This window comes from Rana temporaria, chromosome 10, assembly GCF_905171775.1.
Source record: "Rana temporaria chromosome 10, aRanTem1.1, whole genome shotgun sequence".
Classification (NCBI taxonomy): Eukaryota; Metazoa; Chordata; class Amphibia; order Anura; family Ranidae; genus Rana; species Rana temporaria.
The window spans coordinates 37,128,342-37,149,096 of NC_053498.1; the positions used below are offsets into that span (position 1 = coordinate 37,128,342).

At 47.7% G+C, this 20,755-nt stretch overlaps 1 protein-coding gene across 1 annotated transcript in view; it reads right to left on the minus strand.

Annotated features, from left to right (window-relative positions):
• BAX (BCL2 associated X, apoptosis regulator) overlaps positions 1 to 20,755 on the minus strand; it is a 56,871-nt gene that overhangs the window by 25,156 nt on the left and 10,960 nt on the right. Inside the window, exon 2 of the mRNA XM_040327546.1 lies at positions 5,290 to 5,337. Coding sequence (XP_040183480.1) covers positions 5,290 to 5,337 — 48 coding nt within the window. The remainder of the gene's footprint in view (positions 1 to 5,289; positions 5,338 to 20,755) is intronic.

Consider the following 20,755-nt stretch of genomic DNA (forward strand, 5'->3'; position numbering starts at 1 on the left):
AAAAAAAAAAAAAAAAAAAAAACACCCAGGACTTGGCCACAACTAGTCCTGGATGACACCAGAGAAGGGGGGGGGGTCCACCAACCACAGTTACCAGACCCAAGAAAAACATAACGGTCGATGCTCCTGGAGAGACGCAAAACAACTGAGGGTCAGAGGAAAGGGAGGGCCTTTTTAAAATTGTATCTGATTTGGCGTTTCCTGTAGAGGGCAAGAGCCATCATCCTCAAGTAGCTGCTCCTGCAGGTGAGGGGGGGGGGGGGGGGGGGGGGGGGGGGGGGGGGGGGGGGGGGGGGGGGGGGGGGGGGGGGGGGGGGGGGGGGGGGGGGGGGGGGGGGGGGGGGGGGGGGGGGGGGGGGGGGGGTGGGGGGGAGGGGGGGGGGGGGGGGGGGGGGGGGGGGGGGGGGGGGGGGGGGGGGGGGGGGGGGGGGGGGGGGGGGGGGGGGGGGGGGGGGGGGGGGGGGGGGGAGTATTTATATTGATGAATAAATTGACTCTCAAGACGAATACTAGATGAAACAAAGAACTGCAGGCCTTGGATCTGCTGCTTAACACCACTTACCCCCCGGACCATATTGCTGACAGAGGACCTTTTTGTGATTCGGGACTGCGTCGCTTTAACAGACAATTGCGCGGCTCGTGCGACGTGCTCCCCAAACAAAATTGGCCGTCCTTTGTTTCCCACAAATAGAGCTTTCCTTTTGGTGGTAATTTGATCACCCTGCGGTTTTTATTTTTTGCGCTATAAACAAAAATATAGCAACAATTTTGAAAAAAAATATGAATATTTTTACTTTTTGCCATAATAAAATATCCCCCAAAAATATATAAAAAAAACATTTTTTTTCCTCAGTTTAGGCCGATACGTATTCTTCTATATATTATTCATAAAAAAAAAAAAGCAATAAGCGTTAATTGATTGGTTTGCGCAAAAATTATAGCGTTTACAAAATAGGGGGTATTTTTATGGCTTTTTATTAATATTTTTTTTTTACTAGTAATGGCGGCGATCAGCGATTTTTTTTTCGGTACCTGCGACATTATGGCGGACACTTCGGACACTTTTGACACATTTTTGGGACCATTGGCATTTTTATAGCGATAGTGCTATAAAAATGCATTGGATTACTATAAAAATGCCACTGGCAGTGAAGGGGTTAACACTAGGGGGGGGGGAAGGGGGTTAAGTATGCCTGGGTGTGTTCTTACCTGAGGGGGGGGGGGGGGGGGGTGGCCTCACTAGGGGAAACACTGATCCTCTGTCATACATTGTATGAACAGAAGATCAGTGTTTCCCCTGCTGACAGGACCGAGAGCTGTGTGTTTACACACACAGCTCCCGGTCCCCGCTCTGTAACGAGCGATCGCGTGTGCCCGGCGGCGCGCACGTGCCCCTAGTGGCGGCTCAAAGAGCCGCCGTATAGCTACGGGCTCTCGCCCAGCAGAGCCGACCTGCCGCCGTAGAATGACGGCGGCTGGTCGGCAAGCAGTTAAATGAAAGGAAGACTGATTGTCAATAAAGTACTACTGTAGAAGCAGATAAAAGAATGGGATTCTCTGTCCCATCCTAAGATCAGAGCCAAGAATGTGTCTTCTGGGGAAGGTTTTGCTTTAAAAACTTGGTACATTTACATTCTGCAAAAATCCATAAGAGATAAGGGTAGTTAGTCTAAGATTCTACATGCATTTTCTACACAATAGGGTTGATGCAAGTCAGTGGAAATGTACCTACACCTTAGGCCCTGTACACATGGGCGGATATCCGATGAAAAACGGTCCGCCGGACCGTTTCCATCGGATATGTCCGATGGCGGATTTTGATCTGATGGCTGTACACACCATCAGATAAAAATCCCACGGAAAACATCCGCGGTGACGTGGCCGCACCGTCGACGCGGCGACCCTGGAAGGTAAATACTTCCACGCATGCGTCGAATCATTTCGACGCATGCGAGGGATGGGGATAGGACGGACTTATCCGGTGAGTCTGTACAGACGACCGGGATAGTCCGAAGGACAGGTTTCCAGCGGATAGATTTCTTAGCATGCCAAGAAATTTTATCCGCTTGATACCGGTCGGCTGGACAAATGTCCGCCGAAAAATTGTCGCTAGGCCGTACACACGACCGGATTTTGTCTGCTGGGAACCTGATCCGCGGATAAATCCCAGCGGACAGATCCGGCCGTGTGTACGGGGCCTTAGAGGTTAGGTCATAAAGCGGGGGTTCACCCCAAAAAAAAATTCTAACATTACATTGAGCTGACTCCCCACTGACAGCATGCGATTTATTTTTTTCTTACATATCGTTTTATCACTATTTTTCACCCTGCTTCCGGGTAGTGAATCCCGCGGGAGTGGGCGTTCCTATTCACAGGCTAAGTGATTGACGTGATGAGAAAAGCTTCCCACCAGCGAAGACCTTCTCAGTGCCCGTGATCTCAGAATGCGACAGCAGACCCCAATTTCAAGTCCGTCCTACAGCAGCCTAAATACTAGAGTCCGTCACATTTTAAATGCATGGGTCTCATTTTGAGGCATTGTGCGTCACATTTTAAATGCATTTTGGAAAAGCTGCATATTCAGTGCTAGCCCATTCACACACTATTGTACTGCATGAAAATTACTTTCAGTAGAAGTCCCTAGAAAATATGTGCCCAAAACATCATAAGCTGCAGCTTAGCAAGTTTAGAGGTAAAAAGTGGGCACAAAAAATCCCAATTAAAGATATCCCTGAATAGCCAAAAATGATAGAAGTCCAGTTTTGTGTGCATCAAATTGCTTTGCAGATCCAGATTATCTTGTTAAAGCAGCAGTGACATCAGTGCGCTGTGTAAAATTAGTCCACCTCTGTTGCGGCTACTGCAACGTGGTGTGTGTCATTGTTTGCATGGAACATTCAATGAAAGGACTTCAATCACGTCGGTATATTTTTCGAGTTCAGCTTTAACCACTGCAATACTGGGCACTTTCAACCCCTTCCTGTCCAAGTAAATTTTCAGCTTTCAGTACTGTTGCGATTTGAATGACAAATTACTCAATCATGCAACACTGTATCCATATACATTTTATTTTATTTTTATTTTTTTTGACAAATAGAGCTTCCCCCCCCCCCCCCCCGATATTTAATCGCACATTTATTTGTTGCACTATACACCATTTTTTTTAAATACTGAAAATGATGGAAAAAAAAAAATACAGTTTTGCAAAGAAGTAATTTTTCTTCATAAACTTGATGCAAAATCTTTACTGCTAGACTCCTTTGGTAAAAAATAACCCAAATATGTATATCAGGGGTCTCCAAACTGCTGCCCTTTGCTTGCCTTTATCCAGCCCTCAGGTCACTTTTCCTTCCACTAATTCAAGACACTATTCCACCCACCGACACCAACAATAGGCAATGGGACACTATTCCTCCCACCGACACCAACAATAGGCAATGGGACACTATTCCTCCCCCCGACACCAGCGATAGAATACTATCCGCCCCCTAATACCAAAGATGTTGTTTACTACCACTGACGCCAGAACAATTTCAACCCCCAATGGCAACAGACCAGCCCCCCTAAAGTCTGGAGGACAGTAAATTCCTGTGTTTAGAAAGTTTGTAGACCTCTGGTGTATATTAAATTGGTCTGTGTGAACGTTATAGTCTACAAGCTATGGTACCAATCATTGAAAATTGATCACACCTGATCTACTGACGGCATTACTTGAGGCCTCAAGACCCCTTTCACACCAAGCCGTCCATAGCGTCGGCTGTAAAATGACGCTATGGGCGGATTTGCAGCGCATTTCGGCCACTAGCGGGAGCATTTAACCCCGCTAGCGGGCGAGAAAGGGCTAAAACCACCTGCAACTCGTGCAGTATAGCCGCGCTGTCCCATTGATTTCAATGGGCAGCAGCGGTGGAGGAGCTCCAAAGATGCAGCTAGCAGGACTTTTTTTACCGCCCTGCTAGCGCAACGCTCAACACTCCAGTGTGAAAGCTCTCGGGCTTTCACACTGGAGACAATAGAGAAGCAGTTTAAGGGCGGATTGCAGGCGCTATTTTTAATGCTATAGCGCCTCAGTGTGAAAGGGCTCTTAAGGGGTTGTAAAGATTTGTATTTTATTTTCTAAATAGGTTCCTTTAAAAAGGAGTTGTAAAGGAAAATTTTTTTTTTTGCTGAAATATGACGGTTTACAGGGTATAGAGACATAATAGTTAACCGATTCCTTTTAAAATTGATTAAAAATAGATAAAAATCAATCATATAATGTACCTGTACTTTCGTTTTTGCATCTACTTTCGTTTTTGCATTTAGTTTCGCTTTTGCATGTTATCCTGCCTGTGTGCATGTACAGAGCCATAGAGCAGTGATCAGGAAACAGACAACCAGGAAGTGTCCAGAACAGAGAACAATTACAGCAACATCAGAGCAAAAACGAACAATGACGACATGAAACCAGGACTGCAGTAAGGTAAAGGAAGCTATTTAGCTAAAAAAAAAAATTAAAAAAAAAAATTCCTTTAGTGACCCTTTAAGCTAGTGCATTGCTGGTTCACTAACCTTTTCCTTAGATTTCCCTTCTAAATGTTCTTGCTTTGTTTTGTTTGTCTGAATTTCTCACTTCCCTTTCCTCCACAGTAAGCTGTTCTGGCTGACTAACCCCCATGGATGAGGAAAAACAGGAAGTGAGAAATTCAAACAAAGAAAAAAAAACATTTAGAAGGGAAATCGAAGGAAAAAGGTAAGTGAAACAACAATTCACTAGCTTAAAAAGGAACCTATTTAGAAAATAAAAAAAAACCTTTACAACCCCTTCAACATGGCAGGACAGTACAAATAATCAGTTACACAGAGAGCATGACAGGCTGCAGCATAACCCCCCCCCACCGTACTGATCTCTCACGGAGCTCAGCAGGATTACTGATACAGACACATGTCCGTTTACACTGTGATTGGATCACATGATCGCAGCGCCCATGTCCGTCTGTGATGTGCTGTGTCCTAGGGACACAGCCATCACATAGTGGTTGCCACGGCCCCAAGGCCGTGCGAGGCACACATTCTGACAGGAGAGTCCAGTTAGAAGGTGAAGCTCTACTCGGCCATTTATGTGCAGTGGCGGGAAGGAAATGGTATATATAAAAACACACACACACACACACACACACACTAGAGCTGAAAAACATATTGTAGTTTAATTTAGTTCCAGAATAGAGAATCGTGTTCCTACATCACACAGAAAATAAGAGGCAAATGCATTTCCAAAAATACAGATAGACTGTCAATAAAACTACTTACCCCCCGTAGCAGCAAAATTTCCTGTTTGCAGGATTTGGTCAGTGGATACTGCAATAAAAAAATATATATAAATATCTATATAGAAAACACAAGGAGATAATGGGAAACACATATAAGATTACAGAATAAGTCATAAGAGAAACATACTGCCACAGTAAACAATTTAACGTGAAAGGCTAGTTTCCTTTAACCGGTTAAGACCCGCCACCATTATGCAGGTTAAAGTGGAGGTTCACCCCCGGAAATGTAAATTTTTTAACATTAGATTGAGGCTCATTTTGTCTAGGGGAATCGGGTAGTTTTTTTTAAAAACGAAGCAGTACTTACCGTTTTAGAGAGCGATCTTCTCCGCCGCTTCCGGGTATGGGCTGCGGGACTGGGCGTTCCCATTTGATTGAAAGTCTTCCGACAGTCGCATCTATCGCGTCACGATTTTCCGAAGTAGCCGAAACCGTCGGTGCGCAGGCACCGTATAGAGCCGCACTGCCGTTCGGCTTCTTTCGGCTACTCGTGACGCGATGTATGCGACCGTCGGATGACTGTCAATCAAATAGGAACGCCCAGTCCCGAAGACCATACCCGGAAGCGGCGGAGATCGCTCTCTAAAAACGGTAAGTACTGCTTCGTTTTTAAAAAAACTAGCCGATTCCCCTAGACAAAATGAGCATGAATCCAAGTTAAAAAAAAAAAAAAAAATTGTGTGAACTCCCGCTTTTAAAGGACCTTGCCCCTTTTTGCTATTCGGCACTGCGTCGCTTTAACTGACAATTGCGCGGTCGTGTGACGTGGCTCCCAAACAAAAATTGGCGTCCTTTTTTTCCAGGGGTATTTGATTACCTCTGCAGGTAACAGTTTTTTTCCCTCAGTTTAGGACGACTACATATTTTTCTACCTATTTTTGGTAAAAAATAAATAAAAATAAAGCAATAAGCGATATTCTGCATCTCTCCGCAGAGGACAGTGTGAACTGCCTGCAGAACTGCCTCGAGGGTGTCAATACACCCCAGACCGGTTTCACAGATCGCAGTGCGAACTGTGGATTCTGCCAGGAATCTAGATCGCATGGGTGTGAATACCCATGCAATCTGATTCCAGTGCGGGGGAAAAAGTTCTGCACTTTTTTTTGTACGAATCAATGAGCGTTCAGCCATACGACTGTACCCCGCATTTCACAGACATCGCAAGCGATCAGCAACGGAGTGCGGATGGAAATCACATGCAATGTCTGTGTTCAGGTGGGGGGGGGGGGGCGACAGAGGAGAGTGCAGATAGCAGAGGATGATGAAGCATGTGAACTGACCACAGTGTCAGGGCTCAGAAGCCGTGATACCAGTGGTCAGTTTACAGGAAGAGGGTATAAGCCAGCATGTCAGGTGGTACATGGGACTGAATTACACAGCACAAGGACTTTTTTTTTAGGGGCAACAAACTAAGATTAAAAAAAACCTTCTGTGTGCAGCAGCTGCACGAGAAGGAAAGGGGAAAGGAAAGATGCCCGTGGCTCCGTGTCTGAATGGAGACGGAGCACCAGCTGAGATCGGGTGCCCTCATAGCGAGCTGTTGGCTGTGGAGACACTCAGCAGGGGCCAGCAGCGCCGCAGAGGGATCCGAGAAGTAGAGGATCTGGGCTGCTCTGTGCAAAACCACTGCACAGAGCAGGTATTACTTGTTTGTTAATAAAAAACAAAAAACACAAGACTTTAATATCATCACTTTAAAGCGGAGCTCCACCCTAAAGTGGAACTTCCGCTCATCTGATTCCTCCCCCCCTCCGGTGCCACAAATGGGGGGGGGGGGGGGATACCTGTCTAAGGTATTTGCACCCACTTCCGGGCATAGAGTCTGCGGGAAACACGCCACTATCCGTCCCCCCGTTGTGTTCTGGGAAACACACGGCTCACAGCAGGGAACAGCGAGGTCGGCGCAGCACGACTTGCGCAGTAGGGAACAGGCAGTGAAGCCGCAACGCTTCACTTCCTGGTTCCCTCACCAATGATGACAGTGGGGGCAGCCGAGAGACGAGCGATTGCTCGTCTTCTGCTCCCGACATTGCTTGACTGAGGGCAGGCAAGTATCCATTTATTAAGTCAGCAGCTGCAGTATTTGTAGCTGCTGGCTTTTAATATTTTTTTTTTACAGCGGAGCTCCGCTTTAAGCTAGCCATAAGATGGATTGAATTTTAGTTTGTTCATCTGGGACTGATTAAGACTCATGAATGATGCGGGTGTGTGGGCATGGTATTTAAAATTGTGACAGTGGGGAGAGTATCTCCCACTCACTGTCACAGGGAGATTTGGGGGGGGGGGGGGGGGGAGATCAGCTGCTCCAAAGCAACATGTTACACCCAAAATACGTGTGTAACATAGGATACAAATGCAAACTTATCCTTTAAAAGCAGAGCTCGACAAACCCCAGGCGCCAGGTCGCAATTGCGATTGGAATTAGCGACCTGGCACAACACAGCTGGGGTACCCTGTCTCCGTGCGCTTTACCTTGATTTAGTTCTCTATGTACGCCGACAGCTGTCCATAAAGAAAAAAAAAAAAAAAAAAAAACACACCACACTACAGACAACCTGCCAAGTTTTACAACATTGCTTAGGCGACATTAAAAAAAAAATTGTAACAGTTCTTTTAGATCAAAGGAATGACCATCTCATCTGTCTGCAACACCCCTTTCACACTGGGGCGTTTTTCAGGTGCTTTTGGGCTAAAAATAGCACCTGTACAGCACCTCCCCTGCACCCCTAGTGTGCCGTCTCACTGGGGTGCTGCGCTGGCAGAAACGTTAAGGCCTGGGCTTCGGCGGTAAAACGCCGCTATTTTTTGAGGCGCTTTACTGAAGTTTTTGCTGTGTTTCCGGCCACTAGCGGGCGCTTTTAACCCACGCTAGTAGCTGAAAAAGGGTTTTAAAAGCTCCCGCGAAGTGCCGCTACAGGGCTTTGCCGGCAGTGCTTCCATTAATTTTACATGGAGCACCAAACATCACCACCCTCCAAACTATGGCCCAAATGTGGTTCTTGGGGCGCTATTTTTCCATAACACCAACAAGGAGGCACCACTCCTCCCACTGACACCAACAATAGAAAACCATAGTGTCACCGACACCAACAATGGGCATTTTCCCTTCCACTGACACCAATAATAGGACAACTATTCCCCCCCCCCCCACTAATTCCAATGATGGGGCCCTATTCCTCCTTCTGCTGACTATACTATGTAATTGTTTTACTCCCACTGATACTGGGGTATTTTCTACTTCGGCCCCCCTAAAGTCTAAAGGACAGTAAATGGACGTTTGGAGTCGCCTGCTCTAAAAGGAAGTTGGAGCACACAACTGGAGAAACAACTTTCTTGCATTGTAGAAAATTGGCAGCCTTATAAAAAAGGTACACATAATACCCTGTTTCCCCGAAAATAAAACCTACCCCTAAAATAAGACCTAGCGTAATTTTTCAGGAGGACTGCAATATAAGCCCTACCCCGAAAATAAGTGCTAGTTTAAAATCCTATAACCCACTCGATTACAGTAGTCCACAATGTGTGTGTTTCTGTAACATAAATGCGGGGAAGAGAGCTCCGGCAGGTCTCAAAAGCGCAGAGCGGTGCTATAATGAAGGTATTTGGCACAATTATATTACAGAAATACACACATTGTATATTATATACTACAGTAATAGAGTGGATTACAAGATTTTACAAGCATTTTAACTCAGTTCACACTGGGGATTCCTAACAGGCAGGTCGAGAGAGGGGAAGAGAAGACAGCACATTACATGGTAAGACCTACCCCAACAATAAGCCCTACTGTGTCATTTGTTGCCAAAATTAATATAAGACCCAGGCTTATTTTCGGGGAAACACGGTAGTAGAAGTGTAATTCAATTTTTATTCTTATTTTGAGTTAAGCGACACTTCTATTTAGCCATCAGTTGTTTAAAATGTTCCGATTTTCTTGGTAGATCTTTTACACAAATGACAGGAGAATGTTACCCAAGGACACCCAGGCACGTGACCTGCCCTCAAAAAAGAAAGAAAACAAGCCAGATGGTGGCTGTTGGGTTCATTTTGCAGATGAGTCACCTCCCGGTCTCTGTATGTTGACATACAAGCGTAAGCGTCTTGTCTCCTAGACTACAGACAACTATCTACCTAAAACTAACATTGGACATGATCGCTCCAGTATTGAGCATTCCATCAGCACTGAGCTCAGGTTACAAAAATAAAAATCAGCAAGGCTCTGAAAGAGCAACTACAGCATTAAGCGGAGACAAACCAGCGTGAACTGCATTGAGTCACGCTTTATGTGGTTTCTGACCAGGTCTTTCACGTTTCACAGCTGAGAGTCATAGAAGTTGCATATTCAAAAGCAAGTGAACACCATTAAGAACCTCACCCTTCTGATGTCAATTTAAAAGACTAAAAGAATGTTGTGTTGCTTAGATCCAATTAGCTACAGTATTTGCATTTAGGAATTTAGCCTTACATAAGACATTATTTACAGTGAATTTATGCAATACAGTGGTGACCGACTTCAAAGTGACACTGCGAGAGGGCCACACAATAACGATGCTTTTTAGGGCATTGAGATTCACTACGTCAGAGTTAGACAGCTCATTCAAAATGAATAGATTGCAATACACCTCAATGGGCAAAGTTCGAATTCTGCATTTTTACTGCTTACCATACTGAAGAGAAAGTAAAAGTAAAATAAGCCCATTATTATTAGGGTCAGTGGACAACCAATAGTTTTGCGGTCAATGAATGCAACAACTCGCAGCATTGGCGTCTTTGGCCGCAATAATAAACGCCAGTATTGGGGTATGAGGAAGTACCATTAACCCCCAATTCAGTACTTGTATTCATTTCCAGTGTTATTTAAAGTGGAGTTCCACCCAAAAATGGAACTTCCACTTTAAGCACACCTTAAATTAATTTGGCATGTCATTTTTTTCATTGTTGCTTCATTTTGAGTGGGACTTCCTGTCCCACTTCCTCCAAGGCGACTCCTCCTCTGCCCCTGGGAGAATGCAGCGCGACTCGCGCATGCGCAGTGCGTGCAGCCAATAGCTGTCATGGCCGGGAGTCCACAGTGGCTATGATGGCGCCGGCGGAGAGAATAGAGAGAGAGAAGCGACCCTCCAGGTGGCCGCATCGCTGGACCGTGGAACAGGCAAGTGTGTTTATTAAAAGGCAGCAGCTAAACTTTTTGTAGCTGCTGACTTAAACAAAAAAAAGTCTGCAACTCTGCTTTAAAAAGTGATTATAACAGGGTTTGACAAATTTGCTTGGAATCTAGGAGCCAGCTAAAAAAGTTAGGAGCCAGAAAACGCGCCCGTCCCGCCAAGCGCGCAGAAGCGAACACATATGTGAGTAGCGCCCGCATATGTAAACGGTATTCAAACCACACATGTGAGGTATCGCCACGAACGTTCGAGCAATAATTCTAGCTCTAGACCTCCTCTAACTCAAAACATGCAACCTGTAGATTTTTTAAACGTCGCCTATGGAGATTTTAAAGGGTAAAAGTTTGTCGGCATTCCACGAGCGGACGCAATTTTGAAGCGTGACATGTTGGGTATCAATTTACTCGGCGTAACCATCTTTCACAATATAAAAAAAAAATATTGGGATAACTTTACTGTTGTTTTTTTTTTTTATTATTATTAAAAAAAAGTGTATTTTTCCCCCAAAAAAAAAGAGCGCTTGCAAGACCGCTGCGCATATACGGTGCGACAGAAAGTATTGCAACGATTGCCATTTTATTCTCTAGGGTGTTAGAATAAAAAAAAAATATATACATAATGTTTGGGGGTTCTAATTAGAGGGAAGGAGATGGCAGTGAAAACAGTAAAAGAACACACATTAGAACTGCTGTTTTACTTGCAATGCCAACGGCCACCATCAGATGGCGACAGGTCACAGAAGGCAGCTTGGGCCTTCACAAGGCTGCAAAGCCGCGGCCTAAATTACCGGCTGTTGCGGGCCCGCCGCGATCACGTGGAAGTGGGGGCGCATGGAGACACAGGATCCTGTGCCTCCGTGCACCTCCCCTGTAGCACGATCGCGGCAGGCCTGCGACGGCCGGTAATTGAGGCCGCGGCTTTGCAGTCTTCTAGCCTTTTGTCGAGGCCTGGATTATAATTTATTTTTTAACAAATGTTGTTAAACTTACCTGCTCTGTGCAAAACCCTTGCACAGAGTTCTTCTGGGGTTCCCCCAGCAGTGCTCCTGGCTCCGCCTCTTCATCGGGAGCTCCGCGGAGAGCCGCTTTTCCATGGGGGGCATCTGTGCGGGCGCAATTATGAGTCCCGCTGCTGCATTTATTGAAACAGACAGCAGGACTCTGCCCCGCCCCCCACGTCACATGAATTGACTGCAGTAGGAGCCAATGACTCCTGCTGCTATCAATCTATCCAATGAGGACACAGACAACGGCTGGAGTCACTGAGCTTGTGCACATCGCTGAAACGGATGAGCTTGGGTAAGAAAAATTGGGGCTCTGGGGGTAGCTGCAGCATAGAGGGCATTAAGATGAAAAACCTGGGAGACTTTACAACCCCTTTAAGGCAGTATTAAACCCAATAGAAAACACACACACACACACACACACACACACACACACATATTATATATATATATAATAACAGGATTAGTTTTGCTTTTTAAGCTTTCTTACATTTTCATTGGTTGATTCAGTCAGTAAGTCTGTTTTTCAAAACAAGCTCCCTTCCAGAAATATCAGTTTACAAGGATGAACAAAACCATCCGCCTTTCCAGCCCCTCGGCGGAAGGAGGAGATGGGACAGGAAGTCCCCTTCTCCTGAAGCCCCCACTCCCCCCCCCAAAAAAAATTACATGCCAAATGTGGCATGTAAGGGGGCGAGGAGTGGGTTAAGAGGAAGTTCCATTTTTAGGTGGAACTCCTCTTTAAGGACTGGCTTGGACTGGGTAGCCCAGTCATCTCACTACTCCAACTTCCCCTTGGAAACCGCAATGGTCCACCCTCTCTCCCTGGTAGCCCTCCTCCACTGTCAGTGGAAATCCATCCCTCCACCTCTTCAACACAACCTCTTGCTTCGTGACACGGTCATCGCATGGAGAGAAGCTAGGAAGAGCCTCAAACTATCACCCTTTATATCTCGCCACCTCCCAATTCAGGGGAATCCGAGCTTCCTCCCAGGCCTGGAAAATCAGCCGTACCTCACCTGGCAACAAAAGGGACTTAAGGAATTTTTCTCACTTTGCGACCCGCAAACAGGCAGCCCCATTGGCTTTCAAGCCGACAAGTTCTCACTCCCCCCCCCTCACATATTTTCCAATACGGACAATGCGTCAGCTTCCTGAAAAACGCCTGTAGAGACGACTGCAAGAGACGAAAGTATCTCTCATGGACACCCTTCTCTCACAGGGCTCTTACAAAATATCGGACATCTATCTACCTCTTCTCCTGAAAACTACTCCTCCCCTAGCGTCCTCATCAGTGGCCAACTGGTCTAAAGACTTCCCAGACACTGAGCTAGTGGACAAGCTTCTTCATGGTCTCAATACCGTCAAAAAACTGACCACCAACAAGATCTGGAAGGAAAGTCAACTGAAAATCGTCCACCGGGCCCATATTCCCTTTCTATCTGCCAAATGGGCCCAAACCGCCCCTGCTTGCCCTCTGTGCCACCATCCCAGGCCAACTCTGACCCATCGCTTCGGGTCTTGTTCTTACATCTCCGCTTTTTGGGATCAAGTCCTATCTTATATTTTCAAAGTAACTCTACTGAAATTACCCAAGGACCCTCTACTTCTCATCTTTGGACACTGGGACCCCCAACTGCTACCCTGGTCGCTTCTACCAGCCCCCTCCGGCAAAGACTGGATTCTGATCTGCCTCTTGCTTGCCAGAAGATCCATCCTGAAGAACTGGATATCCAACATCTGCCCAAATACCTCCCAACTCAAAAAGGAATTGCTGCAATTACTTTACAAGGAAGGACAAGCTCAATGCGGACTTAAACACATGAGTGGACCAAAACACGCTATTATCACAAATGGAAACCGTTCATGACCTCAGCCCTCACTCCCGCGGATATGGCGAACTTCGAAAAGCTGTCGTTCTTATACCACAGCTCTCCCCCCCTGCCTCAACCAGCCCCAATCTCTTCAACTTGACAGAATCACAAAGACAGGAACCTAACTCCCGACAAGGGACCTGGGGTCCGACCCCTCCTGGACACCCAATCCCTCTGTCCCATCCAACCGTGGCAAAAGGACTGCCACCTTCACAACTGCAGCCAAGACCCCGCCATCTACCCCTCTTTTACTTAAGCAACTTGTTCTTGGTGCACACGCCTGCCCCCCTTTTTTTCTGTTTTCATCATTAAGCTCCCTTCGGGGGCACTAGGGTCCTTCCCATGCCTTGGATCGATCCAGTTTACCCTTTTATTTTCTTCTTTTACGATTTGTCAAATCTGAGGGTTGTTTTATTCTTATGTTGTAACTTCATCCCTGACTTTAACCCCACCTTGGGGACCCAGGTTCAATATTCCTAGATTACAAGAATTGTTATTATTACTGTTTTTGTATTTTCGCTTTGTTTTCCTTTCTGTTGGCAAAAATTTGAAAATTTTACGGATGTTATTTTTATACTTTGTATGAAACTTTCAAAAACATATATATCTCTATGCAAAATCGTGGTAAACATGTATATGCATTTTTACCGCGATTTTTCTACAGAGCAGTGTGAAAGGGCCCTTATGCTTGTAGTTGTTCCTTGTAACCAAGACCCTACACCCCCCTCAAAAGCTTTGTTATCCTTCTCTGGACTTTCTCCAGTTTAGCGTGTTTTTCCTGAGGATTGGTGACCAGAACTGAACGGCATACCCAAGGTTTAGTTGGACCAGAGTTCTGTAAAGTGGTAGAATTTTATCCCTTGAGTAATTTTTTTTTTCTGCATGCTAAAATTCTGGTAGCTTTGCTTGCTGCAGCTTGGCATGCCATTGCCAAACATGTCATCTACTAGGACCTCAGATCTTATTCTATCCCAGAATCCACCCAATGGCTATTCCCCTAGTAACTTGAATTCATACAGATAATATCTCCTAGACTTGCACCGTTTAGGAGATATTCACACAACAAGCAGCTAGCGAGGTCACTGGCGCATGCACACTGAAGTGACAGCATACCATGCAGGATATTCAGAGCTCCGTGCTGCACACATATGCAGGAGTGACATCATTGCAGTCCTGGCCATTCATACAGCTGGAACACAAAAGGAAGCCTGGGTGAAGATGGCAGCGCCGGGGAGCCGTGACAGTACTGTGCTGGAGAATCTGTCATAATGTGCTAGTATGTGGTGCATCATGGCTTAAAGGGGTTGTAAAGGCTCGTGTTTTTTCACCTTCACCGCAAGGTAGCCCCCACGGGAGATCGCTTCTCCTGGGGGGGGGGGGGTTATCCGATTCTGGGAGGAGCCGTGAGAGCCGCTGGGGAAGTGGAGGATCGGGGCCACCCTGCAAAACGAACTGCACAGTGGAGGCAAGTATGATGTTTTTTTTGTTTTTTTTTTAAATACTCAAACCTTTACAAAACACTTTAAACCTGCAGGGGGGCCCATTGTTTATTATTTTTCTGGCGGTTTACTAGCACTTTAAACCTCATTTGCCATGTAGTTGCCCACCCCTTTATTTTATTGAGGTTTTCTTGTAAGGTTTATATAACCTGCTGTGAACTTATTGCCCCGTTATTGTAATACCAGTGAAAATGAAACAATTTAAGTTGGTTCCCATAAATGGGAAATGTTTTCTGGTCACTGGCATTGCTCCACTCAATGCAAATAAAGCTTGTGCTTTCCAGGCAATGCAAACACAAACACTTCTCACATAAAATTCAAACTCGGCTTACAAGCAGTTTAGGGAACTTGTAGCTGTGTGGATAATTAAAATGATCCTAGATATTAAGCCCTGGGTTTATTACAGGAAACAGACCTCAGAAGGAGCATTACTCAGAGTGATAAGGAAATGTGGTTACAAATGAGACAGCTTCTATTACAAGCTAATAAACAAAGCTCAATACTTATCCGAGTTTCCAGTAAGAAATGTCACAGAACAAACATTGACGTATCGGCAATTATAATGAAAGAAGCAATAACAGTTTCAATTTCAAAAATGATCAATCTCTCCCCCACAAGCAAGCATGGAAAATGTAACACACAGTGTTGACCAATATTTCAGTAATACTCACAACAGGAGTATCAATTATGACCAAGTAGGAGCTCCCTAGCTGGTGTTTCGTCAGATTGGGCGACCCATCAGAATGTGTAACGGAAGTGATGTTTTGTCGCCGCCATCTTGCTACACCCCTCCACAGTGCGGATTTACTGAGAAGGGGGCAAGCGGACATCTTGTTACACCCACCAGAGTTTTGCATTTATGCTTAAAGGGGTGTTCCAGGCTTTTTTTTATGTTTATTACAAGTCAGCAGCTACAAAAAGTGTAGCTTCTGGGTTTTAATAAACATACACTTAACTGTTCCCCGGTCCAGCGACGTGCCGCTGGGAGCTTCGTTCCAGTCCGCCCCTTCAACGCCGGCGCATCCACTGCAACTGTGGGCACCCGGCCGTGACAGCTTTCGGCTTCACGGCCGGGCACCCACTGCGCATGTGCGAGCGGCGCTTCGCCATTTGATTGGACAGGCGATCGCCTGGGACCGGTCACGTGTCCCAGGCGATCGCCTACAGGGAGGGGCTGCCAAAAGGCGATTAGAGTATTCGCTTTTGCAGCCCCTCGGCGCACTCCCCCCCCCCCCCCCCAAAAAAAAAAAAAATTACATGCCAAATTTGGCGAGGAGTGGATTAAGCGGAAGTTCCACTTTTGGATGGAACTCCGCTTTAATTTCAACAGTAAACAGAGTTTATATAGTGAACTACAGTAGTGAGAACTCCGATTGAATGTTTACATGTTGAATTTTAAAAGCAGCGAACGTCTTTCGGATTAGCAAACCTGCGAGACCGCTGCTTTTTTTAAATTCAACATCTAAACAGTCAGTCGGAGTTCTAAGTACAGTACTGTATTTCACTATATAAACTCTCAGTTTACTGTTAGAATAAAGTGTAGAATGGAAAACTGCTTGGTGTAACAAGGTGTCCGCTTGCCCACCTTGGGGTTGAGGTCCAGCTACCAGTGAAGGCATATATTAAAAATAATTTACGTCCCCTTATAGCTCACCTGAGGGATGAACCTCCAAACCTGGCATGTCATTTTTTTGGAGGGGGAGCAGAAACCCTATTTTTTAGAGGGTTCCAGCTACCACTTCCTCCCGGGCTCTGCGGCGCCGGAAGGAATTTAACTCTCCCCCTTGGCAATCATCTGGGACACGTCACATGTCCCAGATGATTTCACGGCCAGTCACAGTGTGTAGTGTGGCTCACGCATGCGCAGTGCGTGCCGGCTTTGCAGGGGAGGAGGAGAGAGGCTTCGTTCCCCCATATCGCTGGACCCGTGGGACAGATGAGTGTCTGATTATTAACCACTTGCTTACTGAGCCTGTTTTTCAGATTCGGTGTTTACGAGACTAAAACTGTTTTTTTTTGCTAGAAAATTACTTAAAACCCCCAAACATTATATATATATTTTTTTCTAACACCCTAGAGAATAAAATGGCAGTCATTGCAATACTTTGTCACACCGTATTTGCGCAATGGTCTTACAAGCGCACTTTTTTTGAAAAAAAAAAAAAACACTTTTTTTAATTAACCACTTCGCCACCAGCCGCCGTCTGGAAACGGCGGCAAGGTGGATGCTTAACTGGGGGTCGCCGTTCTGAAACGGCGCCCCGCAGAAGCAGCAATGCGCGCCGCCTCGGGCGCGCACACAGAAATTTCTGTGCGCGCCGGGTCTATGAGACCCGGCGCTACACAGATCTAGGTAAATGACCAGCAACAACGGTCATTTACCTTGTGATCGCGCCGTCCAATGACGGCGCGATCACAATGTAAACACAGGAGGTCAGGGAAAGTTTACCTCCTCTCCTCACACAGTATCAGCGGGAGAGAAGAGGAGATAAACTGTGAGTGTTCCATTGCCCATAGTGTCACATCAGTGCCACATCTGTGCCCAACAGTGCCCAACAGTGCCCAACAGTGCCACATCTGTGCCCAACAGTGCCACATCTGTGCCCAACAGTGCCACATCTGTGCCCAACAGTGCCACATCTGTGCCCAACAGTGCCACATCTGTGCCCAACAGTGCCACATCTGTGCCCAACAGTGCCACATCTGTGCCCAACAGTGCCACATCTGTGCCCAACAGTGCCACATCTGTGCCCAACAGTGCCACATCTGTGCCCAACAGTGCCACATCTGTGCCCAACAGTGCCACATCTGTGCCCAACAGTGCCACATCTGTGCCCAACAGTGCCACATCTGTGCCCAACAGTGCCACATCTGTGCCCAACAGTGCCACATCTGTGCCCAACAGTGCCACATCTGTGCCCAGTAGTGTCACCAGAGCCGCACCAGTGTCACCAGAGCCGCACCAGTGTCACCAGAGCCGCACCAGTGTCACCAGAGCCGCACCAGTGTCACCAGAGCCGCACCAGTGTCACCAGAGCCGCACCAGTGTCACCAGAGCCGCACCAGTGTCACCAGAGCCGCACCAGTGTCACCAGAGCCGCACCAGTGTCACCAGAGCCGCACCAGTGTCACCAGAGCCGCACCAGTGTCACCAGAGCCGCACCAGTGTCACCAGAGCCGCACCAGTGTCACCAGAGCCGCACCAGTGTCACCAGAGCCGCACCAGTGTCACCAGAGCCGCACCAGTGTCACCAGAGCCGCACCAGTGTCACCAGAGCCGCACCAGTGTCACCAGAGCCGCACCAGTGTCACCAGAGCCGCACCAGTGTCACCAGAGCCGCACCAGTGTCACCAGAGCCGCACCAGTGTCACCAGAGCCGCACCAGTGTCACCAGAGCCGCACCAGTGTCACCAGAGCCGCACCAGTGTCACCAGAGCCGCACCAGTGTCACCAGAGCCGCACCAGTGTCACCAGAGCCGCACCAGTGTCACCAGAGCCGCACCAGTGTCACCAGAGCCGCACCAGTGTCACCAGAGCCGCACCAGTGTCACCAGAGCCGCACCAGTGTCACCAGAGCCGCACCAGTGTCACCAGAGCCGCACCAGTGTCACCAGAGTCCTATAATATTGCCACAACAGTGCCGTACCAGTGCCGCCTGCGCCCACCAGTGCCGCCTGCGCCCACCAGTGCCGCCTGCGCCCACCAGTGCCGCCTGCGCCCACCAGTGCCGCCTGCGCCCACCAGTGCCGCCTGCGCCCACCAGTGCCGCCTGCGCCCACCAGTGCCGCCTGCGCCCACCAGTGCCGCCTGCGCCCACCAGTGCCGTCTGCGCCCACCAGTGCCGTCTGCGCCCACCAGTGCCGTCTGCGCCCACCAGTGCCGCCTGTGCCGCCTGTGCCCTCCAGTGCCCACCAGTGCTGCCTGTGTCCACCAGTGCTGCTAATCGGTGCACACCAGAGCCACCTGTGCCCACCAGAGCCACCTGTGCCGCCTGTGCCCACCAGTGCCGCCTGTGCCCACCAGAGCCACACCCGTGCCACTACAGTGCACATAAGTGCCGCCTGTGCCCACCTGTGTCCACCAGTGCCACCACAGTACTCTGCAGTACAGCCTCACCAGCCACCAGTATGGCAAAAAAATTCTTTACCGGCGAGCAGGCCGTACATCTTCTACTTGCCATGAGCGATGAGAGCAGCGAGGAGTCTCTGTCCGATTCTGATTCGGCCTATGAACCCGTTATAGACAGTGGGTCCGATTCAGAGTCTGAAGAAGAACATGTGCCCAGGAAAAAAAGGGGTGCTGGCGTGGAGAAGCGGCCTAATCCCAGACGCGCAGGGCCGTCCACCTCAAGCGCTGTGCCTACAACCCCAAGCGATGTGCCGTCCACCCCAAGCGCTGTGCCGTCCACTCCAAGCGCTGTGCCGTCCACCCCAAGAGCTGTGCCGTCCACCCCAAGAGCTGTGCCGTCCACCAGTAGGGTGTCATCTCAGCCCCAAAGGGATAGGGGCCATGCCAGCCTTCCCTATGGCCTTCAAAACCCCCTGTGGCTTCCCCCCAATTCCGGAGCAGCAAATATCCCCCCCTTCACTGCCCAGCCAGGTGTCCAGGTGAACACAGAAAACTTTTCTATGATAAATTTTTTTAATTTAGTTTTCACCGAAGATTTCCTTTCCTCCATTGTGGCCCAGTGCAATCTCTACGCACAACAGTACGTAAGAAGTAACCCTGGTTCCAGATATGCCCGCCCCTTTGAGTGGAGAGAACTAACCGTGGACGAATTTAAAATGTTCTTAGGCCTAACCTTTACTATGGCACTTTCAAAAAAAAAACAATTGTACTCCTACTGGTCCACCAAACCCATTCACCACATGCCACTCTTCTCCTCCCTTATGCCAAGATCCCGATATTTAATAATTATGCGGTTCCTCCACTTTAACGACAACGCCCAGTGCCCCCCCCCGAAATGACCCTGCTTTTGACAAGCTATATAAAATTCGGCCACTTCTAAATTTTTTCGCTCAACAATTTCCCCAATTATATACCCCTGACCAGAACATATCTGTGGACGAGTCCCTTGTCAAATTCTCAGGCAGGCTGGGCATCAAGCAGTTCATCCCCAGCAAAAGGGCCCGATATGGGGTCAAAATGTACAAGCTTTGCGACAGAGCCACAGGGTACCTCTACTCATTCATGGTGTATGAAGGAAAGGACTCCCAACTGCATCCCCCTGAATGTCCAGAGTATATGGGAGTCAGCGGAAAAGTGGTCTGGGATCTGATGTATCCACTCTTTGGAAAGGGATACCACCTTTATGTGGATAATTTCTACACCAGCTTGCCCCTGTTTCGCTGTCTTTACCTTCAGAATACCCCAGCATGTGGCACAATAAGACCCAACAGGAAAGGCTTCCCGCAAAAACTGGTGGATCAAAAGCTCAGACGAGGGGAGTCTGCAGCATTGAGGAACCAGGAGATATTGGCTGTCAGGTGGAGGGACAAACGGAACGTCCACATGCTTTCATCAATCCACAATGACACCCACGTGGAAGTCCCCAAAAGAACCGGCCCAATCCAAAAACCAAAATGCATATATGACTATAATTTGTTCATGGGGGGAGTGGACTTCAACGACCAGATGTTAGAACCCTACCTGCCCACAAGAAAATCCCGCCACTGGTACAAGAAAGTGTCCATTTATTTTTTTAGTTTGGCCTTCTACAATTCCTATGTAATTTACAAAAAATCATCCGAGAACCCCGTATCATATCTGGACTATCAAGAAGAAGTCATCACCGCCCTTTTGTACCCTGAAAACCCACCGGAAAATATTCGCTCTGATTCTGTGAGCAGACTGCACGAGCGTCACTTTCCTGAGCAAACCCCCTCCCGTGAAACAGGCAACAGA